Raw genomic sequence first — 10979 nt, 5'->3', positions numbered from 1 at the left:
GATAATAATTAGTTTTATTGTCACAGCAGAACATCAAAATCTATTAAAGTTCTGATAAATAAAATGTATAAAATTACATACTTAAGATATGAAACGTAAAGTCCTTTGAAACAAAAACACAAAAAAATGCAACGCCGACGCTCATAACATGGTTGACCATCACTTTTGTATTTTTTTGAATATGAATTTATCCGAATCATTTATTTGTCATTATAAATTATTCTGATAAATGTAATAAAAAATAAAAAAAAACATTTTTATTTTTAATATATCTGCCAATATAAAGGCCGATACTGATACAGTGGAAAATGCCTAATATCGGCTGATAATATCGTAGAATAATATCTGCCCGTTGATATACATTGGCCGGGCTCTACTCTCAACATGGCAATCCGGTATCCATCAGACTCTAATTAATGTAAAATGTCTTTTTCTATTTTCTATGTTGTCTCTGCATACAGGTCAGTGTGTATTATTGTCTATTATTGTTGGCCCAAACGTGCTCTGCCGTATGAAGCAACACAAAGTGTTTTGTGTCTGGCTGAGTTCAGCGAACAGCCAGCGTGTGGCCCAGATCAGCTGACATGTTTCCAGGTAAAAAAGGAACCGGAGCTATCTGAAAGGGGGCAAAGTTCATGTTTCACCTGGCGGTGGAGGACCAATAACAACCGGCTGCTGGGAGCAAACAACAAGTACTGAGAAACTTTCAACTCGTGTGTAGAAAGAGATAAGAACAATGGATTATTAAAAAAAATGATTGGATTTGAACTGGACTGTTATGAAAGATGAACTACAGTGGCTTACATAAGTTTACACCCCCATGCTAAAGTTGATTAAAAAAAGGGAATAAAAAACAGGGGGCATAAGTATACACCCCTATGTTAAAATACAGGGGCATAAGTACACACCCCCTATGTTAAAATACAGGGGCAAAGTATACACCCCCTTTGTTAAATACAGGGGCATAATGATACACCCCCCTATGTTAAAATACAGGGGGCAAGTTACACCCCCCCTATGTTAAATACAGGGGCATAGTATACACCCCCTATGTTAAAATACAGGGGCATAAGTAACCACCCCCTATGTTAAAATACAGGGCATAAGTATACCCCCCCTATGTTAAATACAGGGGCATAATATACACCCCCTATGTTAAAATACAGGGCATAGTATACACCCCCTATGTTAAAATCCCATGAGTCAGGCTATTTTTATTCTATAAGCCGTTATTCATGCGATCAGGATACTATGCATCCTTATAAAGTTCCCTTGGCCTTTGGAATTAAAAAGGCCCCCCCCCTCCCCAATCACATACCCTTCACCATACATAGAGACTGGCATGGATTTTATTTTTATTTTAGCTTCATAGCTGGTTTGATTTGCATTGGGAGATGATTTATGGAAAGTTCCCCATGCCAATCTCTAGGTACGGTGAAGGGTATGTGATGATGTGTGTGTGTATATGTGTGTTGGATTTTCCTAAATGTTTTGACTTGAGGCATTAAGATCAATTTCCAAAAGGTGTTTTTTTATTCCTCTTTTTAAACAACTTTAGCATGGAGGTGTAAACTTATTCAAGCCGCTGTATATTTCACAACATTGTTCATATTCTGAAACTGTCCAAAGAAATCCCTTCCTCCCTGAGTCATATCAGTAGCTCAGAGATAGCCTCCATGGTAGGTGTTCAATAGTGCCTCCAAATTCCAAATGTTCCTGAACGCTGTAACTGAAGCATCAATTCAAAATGATTTTGAAGTCCAGGATGTCGTACAGATAAGGTGTCTTTAGAGACAACATTGTCAGACAAACAAGTATCAGAACACTGGGAGAGGAGAGATGACCTAAAAAAACACTTCAGAGAAACTTCAATCAGGAAACAACAGTGGGCCCAGTATCGTCCCCTGAGTCTACTCGTGATCTGGCAACTTATTCAGTTTCAGGTGTGTGACATTCAAGAATGAAATGTAATTGCAGTGTGGTTTATTTTTAAAGGATGAGTCTCAACTATTACAGCTCAGGTCTTTTTTTTGAAAAGGTATATCCACCATTAAATAACTTGATCTCTAAAACAGCTTCATTTTTCGGGAAATGTAAATTATGTGTAAAACTGAAATAAATGTAAACCTTAAATATGAAATTAAATCTTTTGAACCTTGAATTGAAGTTATAGTTGGTAGCTTTCATAAATATAACTTGTTGTCATATTTTCTCAAACTTTCACTATATCCTGACAGGAGATTCTGTTACTGCATTGCTAAGATTTCTTTAGTCAATTAGTCATTTTGTATGCTTTTTCATGCTGAATGATTTATTTCCAAGAAACCTATCAGCACATCTTTAATAAACATGATTTAAAGTGGAGCCTTTGCATAATTATTTGTGGAGAAACTCAGTTTTTCAGATCTGTGGATTAATTGGAAAAATCGTATGAGTGTTTGTCGACCGCCCTACTTGCCTCAAAATATGTCAGAAACATATTAGAGTGTACTATTTCTTAAAAATGAGAACACTGACTGGCTGGGCCGACGCTTGGTTTGGGCTTGACTTGGTCACAGACATGTTACAGCTAAACAATGTAAAACATTTTTACACTAAAATATGTTTCGTAAAACGTTTGAGGCAAAAGAAATAGGCAATGCAGTCATTGACACGGTGTTAGAGACTCTCAGCTCTGATTGGTTGTTTATCTTCGGGCGCTGTGGAAACTTGCAAATGCCATTAGGATCACCAAAGAGAGGCAGAGAAATGGGACTTCTTTTCAAATATGATCTATCTCATATTGTCACTCTCTCAGCCAACTCAGGGGGAAGCACTGCCCTTGGCGTCAAGCAGGCCAAGCATCACAATTGCCCCCCCAAAAAATGAATAAATAAGAAAGACAATGGACACATCTTACCAAATTGTTGGCATCATACACTATGATCTCCCCAATGGTGGCACTGCCGGGGTACGCCAGGTAGGAGTTGGAATGGTTGATAGAAAGAGCACAGAGACCTGCGACAAGGGAGAAAGAATCCTTCTGAACATATGTTTTACAAACAGTGGCTTAGGGATTTATATAACATATATAATAAGAACATTCACCACTCTATTGTGTCACGCTTTACTATTGAGAATTAGACCCATATTTAAATAGGAATTATCCTTTAACGCCTTTACAAACCAACACAGGTGTTTTCGGTTATTCTGGCTGATTAGACCTCTGCTCAGGTTGAAGGTGCGCCGAAACTCTGATGGGAACTTATTATGTCCCAAATTTGATCTACCAATGAGGATGACGCAACAAAGCAAACAGGAGGCTCGGAAAGATGTCAATCAATCAGTCTTTACACACCCAAAGCAGTCCGTGGAAGACTTCCAAGCACCTGGGTGGGTGTCCGGGGCAGTGATGCCAAGTTCGCTTATTATAAGCGACTTTGGGCTTGTTTTTCTGTAAAGTTGCTTATAAATATTGGTAGTCACGTTTTTTTGGGCTTGTGTAGTTGCTTATTTGGGCTTGTTCCCAGCTCCATAATAAATAGTCAAGCAGTTGTTTGTTGACAGCAGAGTTTTTTCCCGCCCACTTCCTACTTCTAATTGGCTCTGATGCAGATGGCCACGAGTACCAGCCAATCAGAGGCAGAGCAGGGCAATCTGTTGTTTTCTGGTTGGGAAAACACGCGAGTAGCGACTGATGGTGACTGGACTGTAGGAGAGTTTTTGGAGGAATAAATGCCCGGGATAAAGTGGGCGAGATACGGGAAGAAATATAACAAAGACTGGGAGAAAGAGAAAGGAGTAGAAGAATGGATTCAACCCGTCGTGGGGAACAACACAAACGCACTGCGAAAAAGTGTCTATAGTTGATATCCCAGCAGTTTTCTAATCTTTCGTGAGATCTGGCAACACTGGTCCAGGGCCTTTCAAAACCATACCATAGCACCGCAGAAAGTGTGTATTTGTGTGTGAACCACATACTGTACTTGCAGCTGCTGTCTCTTGGTATTCATGTCTTACTGTACCTGAGGGGTTGGACGGAGTGTTGAGCAGAGTCTTGAGGAGCTTCATGTCTTTGATGTTGTGGATATAAATGGACTCTTCAAGGCACACCACGAGCCTCTGCAAGACACGGCACACGTCAGGTCGTTACAAAGCTTCAATGTAAATGCTAAAAAATCTTAAATTGAAAGATGACATTGAAAATGTCAGTGGGAATAAGAAAAAGAGAAACTGGGAAAATGGGAAATGGAAAAGCTTAAATTAAAATCTCAAATAAAAGAGCACAAATTATTGAATTTTAGCCTTTGCACTTCAATTTCTTTTTAAATTCAACTATGGCCTGATTATTCCTAGAAGTGTAGTAAAATAATATATTCAATTAGATCTCTTTTCAATTTCTCTTTAGACTTTCAATTTGAATAATGAATGAAAATGTTCTCCATAAGGGTTAGGGTTAGGGTCATTTCTTATTATTTAATTGTTTCAGTCTGGTGTAATTGAAGGCTTAATAGTTTTTCCACAAAATCCATTATCATCACACCATTTTTAAATAAAATTTGAATTTGTATTACCTGACTAGATGCCACTTGGTAAAGGTTTCAGGTCTTACTAATAGTACTGTAGCTAAATTAAAAGAAGTGATTCCAACGGCATATAATTCAATGCCATGTCTCAATATAAAAGAGGACTCCTTTGTTAAATTAGTTCCTCCAATCTGATCCCTGGAGCTGCAGACTCACTGAGAAAGTAAATGGCGTTCCACCAATCTGGATGAAGACAGTCTGAAAACCTATAGGAAGGCCCTCAGAAATACCAGATCCGCCTATTACTCATCACTAATAGAAGAAAATAACCCCAGGTTTCTTTGGACTGTAGCCAGGCTGACGGACACTCCCAGCTCTATTGAGCCATGTATTCCCATAGCTCTGAGTAGTGATGACAACATGAGCTTCTTTAATCATACAATTATAACTATTAGAGATCATATTCATCACCTCCTGCCGACAAACTGTACTGATTTTTTATCTTCAACCACTGGAACCTTAGAAACGGCTGTAAGACCTAACAGACTGCTTTTCTCCAATTGCATCCTAAAGTTAGCCATGGTGTTCCACAAGGCTCAGTACTAGGACCAATTGTCTTCACCTTATACAGTATATGCTTCCTCTAGGCAAAATTATTAGACAACACTACATAAACTTTACATTGTTGCTGATGATACCCGATTATATATATTGACACACACACACATACATACATACACACATATACATATATATATACACATATATATATACATATACACATATACATATATACATATACACATATACATATATATATACACATACATATACACACATATATATACATATACACACACATACACACACACACACACACACACACGTGTGTAAATATCTTCCAAAATGTACGGAATTTTATGGCTACATTGTCATATTTGAAGATTGTGGGTATGGAATGGGGACGCTCACCTGTCTGTTGAGCTTAACAGCCAGGATGTTGTTGGGATAACTGTAGTTACAGATCTCCGTCCCCTTCTTAAAGTGGTAGATGTTCATTCGCTGCGGCATGGTGGTGCTCACCACGACTACCAGACTGCTGGAGAACAGACGCTCCACGATGTAGACATCTGGAGTCTCTGCTGGGGGAGAACGGGAAACACACAGGCAGGGACAGGGACGCTGCTTTAAAATTGACTTCTTCAAACGAGACAGAGATTAAACTACACAAACCTTTCACAACTTGAACCCTGATTCTCATCTCTTTAGTTTCAGGACAGAAGAAGTAAATTCTTCAAAATAGATATATTGCCAAATCCAATATCTGTCTGACTCGAATTTGTCCAATAATAATATACATAATATAATCTTCTTAAGTATTGAAGCATGCCCTGATACAAAGCCCCCTGAGGCAATTTTGTGATTCGTGATATTGGGCTATACAAATAAGATTGACTTTACACAAATGATGTTAAGCTCTCACAGAACATTGTCCTAGCATGTCAGGTTGACATAAAGCAGACTATGTCATTCAGAACATCAGACTGGACCTGACACTGACACAATTACACCAGTTCTGCCATGGGAGGGTCCATCCATCCATCCATCCATCTTCATCCTCTTATCCGGGGTCAGGTTGTGGGGCAGCAGCTCCAGTAGGGGACCCCAAACGTCCCTTTCCCGAGCCACATCAACCAGCTCCGACTGGGGGATCCCGAGGCGTTCCCATGCCAGGTTGGAGATATAATCTCTCCACCTGGTCCTGGGTCTTCCCCGAGGCCTCCTCCCAGCTGGACATGCCTGGACCACTTCCCTAGGGAGGCGCCCAGGAGGCAGCCTTACCAGATGCCCGAACCACCTCAACTGCCATGGGAGGGTGCTGATTAAAATGCCATGAGTGTAATTACAGCAAGCTCGGCCATGTCTGAGCATCCAGCCTCTAAAACCCCAAAACAACCCGGCGAGCGCTCTAATGTGGAGATGCAGACTTCAAACTATTGTTTGAAGGATTCCCTTCCTCACCCAGTTATTCCTGTAGTCTGGTTGTGTACATACATCATGATTACGTTAAGGTCATATACTGATGAGATTCTACTCTGATTGACCTGGTTAATGTCAGGGTTCCCCCCACATTAAACTGGTGACTGTAGCTGTGTTTACATCACAATGTTATGGAATGGGTCCCATATTCTGCTCATTTTCAGGTTTATACTTGTGTTTTGGGTTTGTAGTTCACAAAAACACATAATTAATCTCATGCTGTCGGTATTCCCCCTCTGTCTGAAACGCCTGTATCGTTAAGCCCCCCCCCCCTCCAGAAGAAAAAGCCTAGCCGCTCCGATTGGTCAGCGTATCCGGGACGTTCGCATCTGCACTCAGCTGTCTCTGCACTGTCACTGCAGCCGGGGAATGACAGCAATGGCACTGTGGCAAAACATACTAACTAATTACATATAGTGAAGTTTGGAAGTCCTGATGGCTCGTTTAAAGACATAGTTTCTCAATACTGGCTGTGGATTGAGAATTTTGATACTTTCACAGTATTTAGACTGGGGAGTTATCTAGCCTTCATTGTTTTGTAATCATAACCACTCATTTCGGTGCCTAACCCCCTTTTGCTGGGTTAATAGCTAACTGTAAAGACTAAACATGGAGGGGGGAGAAAGATTTTAAGTCTCCGTTAAAGGTAACGGTTACAAGGTCCACTGTTCTGACCCGGGTGCCTGAGTCTGATATGGTCTGTTTCCTGAAGGTTCATTAAACTGGCGTTAGCGTCGTTAGCATCCAGCAAAAACGAGAAAAAACGGCTTCATGGTAAGAATGTTCTTAACAATGTTCCTGGCGGGCAGATAAGCCGATTTGGGGATAAACACCAGTGTTTCCTTGTAGGGAAACCTGAGTCCGGGACAGATCAGTTTACACAATGCATAGTTTTCCAAATGCAAAAGCACAAATCTTTTCCCTGTTTAACACGGAGCCTGGAATCAGTGAAACTCAATGATCCACCAGAGATACATGGATCATTCTGATCTTCATGTTTTCATCATCTAACGGGACAACCGGACACTGAAATGTAATTTTTAAACTAAATGTGGATGGATTGTTTAGCCTACAGTCAGAGCTCCATACTCACCACTCTCATGGATGCAGTCCAGTTTTTCCACCATGGTCAGAGAAAACAGCTTGTAGCTGGTCTTGGTTCCCAAAGCCAGTGACCTGCAACACACACACACACACACACACACACACACACACATGCACACACCATCAGTACAACTAGATTGCATCTACACTATAAAGCCCTAATTTCTCCTTTTATATTTTAGTTACAGATTGCATTGATATGTCTAATCTTGTTGATTTGGGGTGCATTCACTTCCTATACTAATACTACAATTATTATTATTATTATTATTATTATTTAACTTTTCACCATTCCAAATCCTTAATTATGTTAATTATGTAAATAATGTTTAATAACATTCCTTTATGTAAATACTGTACGTATCCAATTCCTTATATTTCTTTATTTCTTGTATTTCTACTCTATTTATAATATTTGTGCAACTACAACGCAGAGTTTCCCTTCGGGGATCAATAAAGTATTTCTGATTCTGATTCTGATTATCACACGTCTATACTATAGGGGGCCACCTAATGGTCATATTGCAATTAATCAAATATTGCTCTTGATTTTGGCTCCTAACGATCCTAAAACAATGTATCTGAGAAAAACCTTTATTTTACACATTACATCTTGCAAGTGAATTTCATTTTTGTCTTAATATCATTAATGTTGTAGCCCCAAAATATTTGGGATTTGAGATTCTGATGGTGTACACTCAACATGTCTAGGGCCAGTATCCTGAATGTGTGAAGCAAGAAAAATCCTTTTTTATACGGGAATTATTTGATGGAATAGTCTTCCACTTAATATTAAAATAGCAGAAATGAAAATGGATTTTAAATATAAAATTAGGGACTACGTGTGGAAAAAAATAGATAATTAGGGGAAAATAGACTGTAGACTAGGGACTGGGTAATTTGTTGCTTTGTAGCTCATGGTGATTTATCTGGTACTTTTCACGTGTAGTTTTTAATTTTTTTTTAATTTTTTAATTTTACCCTTAGGCTGTTTGTCTTTGTATGTGTTGTGTGTCCGGTTCTCATCCGTTGGGGAGCTTGTACATGTTCTCCCTTGGATCCTTTTGTCTTTCTATATCCATAAATTAACCTATTTTTTAATTTCAAGACCATATAGAATTTACTGTGCCACTGTTGACCTTTTATTGGCCATTTCATCGTTTTCACTGTTGATTTGTTTAACTGTTTCACCATTTCTTTAAGTTGAAGTAAATGCAACATTTTTTCTAAAAGTGTGCAATAATTATGATTTCAGTATTGACCCACATAATTGTGATTATGATTTTTTTTTTCCATAGTCTAGACACCCGAGTTAAATGTGTCATGTACTGTATACAAAGTGAGCTCTTCTGCAAAAAAAAAAAAAAAATTTTCTGGAGCTTTTATGGAGCATACTCCCTCCTCAGTGGATGGAGTATGCTCAGTTGTCATGGAGATGCAGTACTTCAGTTGTTATTAAGTGACGTATGGAATTTCAGTCATTTGATAACTAGTCACGCATCGCCAGAACTACATTTCCCACATGTCCACAGTGCTGTGGAGGAAGGTCAGGTTACACCACCAATGCATTCTGGGATATAAGAACTTATAACGCTTGCATTGCTTTACTCCAATCCCAATTAAGGTTAGGTATTATTTGTTGTTTTTTTCCCGAGAATTTAACAATACTTAAAAAAAAAGATATAATAGACATATTTATAATGCAAAATATAAAAGAGGAGCATTAAAGAATGGCTTGTTTACTGCTTAGGCCATATGGTCAAAATGAAATGATTGATTAATAACTTAAAACAATGACTTATTTCACCAGCAAATCGCTGGTTAACAACAAAAACAAGCAACAGGGTGCGGCCTTGACCAACGGCCACTTCGCTCCTTTGAAAGCCATGATGTCTCTATCTCATGGGGGGGGGGGGGGGGGGGGGGGGGGCAAATTCTCTCATTCTCTGGGCGGGCAAAGCAGAGATAGGGGAGGTAACATTGCCCCTTATGACATCATAAAGGGAAGATTCCAGATCGGCCCATCTGAGCTTTCATTTTCTCAAAAGGTAGAACAGGACACCCAGGGCGGGGTTTACACCTAGCACCATGTCTAGCCACTGGGGGATGCATATTAATGTTTAAAACACCTCATAAAAGGGACATTTTCATGCCATGGGACCTTCAAGACGTCCGTTTGTTTTTACACCTGTCACTATGTTAACGTCCACCCGTGTCTTCATTCCTCACCTGTACATTCCTGAGCTGTCTCATCCTGTGTCTGGGCAGGAGGAAACCTGCAGAACTCTGCACAGAATCCAGCCCATTTCTACTGTCTGTGCAGATCAAAGGGATCGTGTGACATCTGAAATCTTTCTGTCATAACCTCCCTTTTTTGTAAAGAGATGGTTGATATTTGGGAACTGAATGAGTTATTATATTCTGGAAACAAAGTGTAAAAATTGAGCGTCCATTCCACCGCTGGACTGGAGAAGAATAATTAGGTGAGTGCAGTACACACCCAGACCGACGGAATACATTTTTAATCTTTAACTAATTATTGGGTGATTTCATTTTTTTTTTTTTTGATATCCCCCTATCATCTTTGGCATGAGCAAAATTTTGCTGGGCTTTCTCTATAGTTTTTATTCATTTTCAATGTTTTTGCCCCTTTTTCCAGCGATTTTTGTTTTCTTTTTGTTGTTTTTTTTGGCATTTTTTGGATTTATTTGTGCCTTTTCCACATTTTATTTGGACAATTCTTGTTGAATTTTCTAAGTTTTTTTTGGACGTTTTTTCTTTAAAACATTTTTGTCACCTTTCTTATTTTTTTCCGTTCATGGTCTTTGCAACTTTTTAAAAGTTTTTGTCACATTTTATGACATTTGTGATATTTTGGCTTTGTTTTGAACATTTATTTGGATTTGGATTTTTTTTTTTTTTTGTGGCTTTTGTCCAGGGACCTCCCTAGATGGAGATCACCGCTTTGACACTGCTAATCCAAAAAAAAGACAAGGAGATTGAGCATGGAACGTAGAGGGAACTGAGGCGGATTGAATGAAGTGTCCAGTCTCCTGTGATTGGCACCTGTCACTCAACACACCCTTAATAAATTCAAACCTTTAAGCTTTTATATAATTTAAAAAGGTAAGATATAAATAAATAAAAAACATACAATCCATAACCCTAAAGTAAAGTTATCCTGAAGAGAAAAATCAGCTATAGAGACTAAAACTGTCTGTAAACATGCTCATTTCTGCTGTAAAGTTGAGTTTTTAATTTTGGAGACAGACACAAATGGACACTCGAGGAAGTGCAGTTTTTGGCACTTTCATGTTCATTTTCATTACC

General features: G+C 38.9%; 1 protein-coding gene across 1 annotated transcript in view; it reads right to left on the bottom strand.

The window, feature by feature from the left end:
• Positions 1 to 10979, bottom strand: part of wipi1 (WD repeat domain, phosphoinositide interacting 1) — a 24239-nt gene that overhangs the window by 12569 nt on the left and 691 nt on the right. Inside the window, 4 exon segments of the mRNA XM_032536894.1 lie at positions 2900 to 2997; positions 4005 to 4101; positions 5478 to 5647; positions 7639 to 7721. Coding sequence (XP_032392785.1) covers positions 2900 to 2997; positions 4005 to 4101; positions 5478 to 5647; positions 7639 to 7721 — 448 coding nt within the window.

Source organism: Etheostoma spectabile, chromosome 15 (genome assembly GCF_008692095.1).
Source record: "Etheostoma spectabile isolate EspeVRDwgs_2016 chromosome 15, UIUC_Espe_1.0, whole genome shotgun sequence".
Taxonomy (NCBI): domain Eukaryota; kingdom Metazoa; phylum Chordata; class Actinopteri; order Perciformes; family Percidae; genus Etheostoma; species Etheostoma spectabile.
This window is presented reverse-complemented; position numbering and strand designations above follow the sequence as displayed.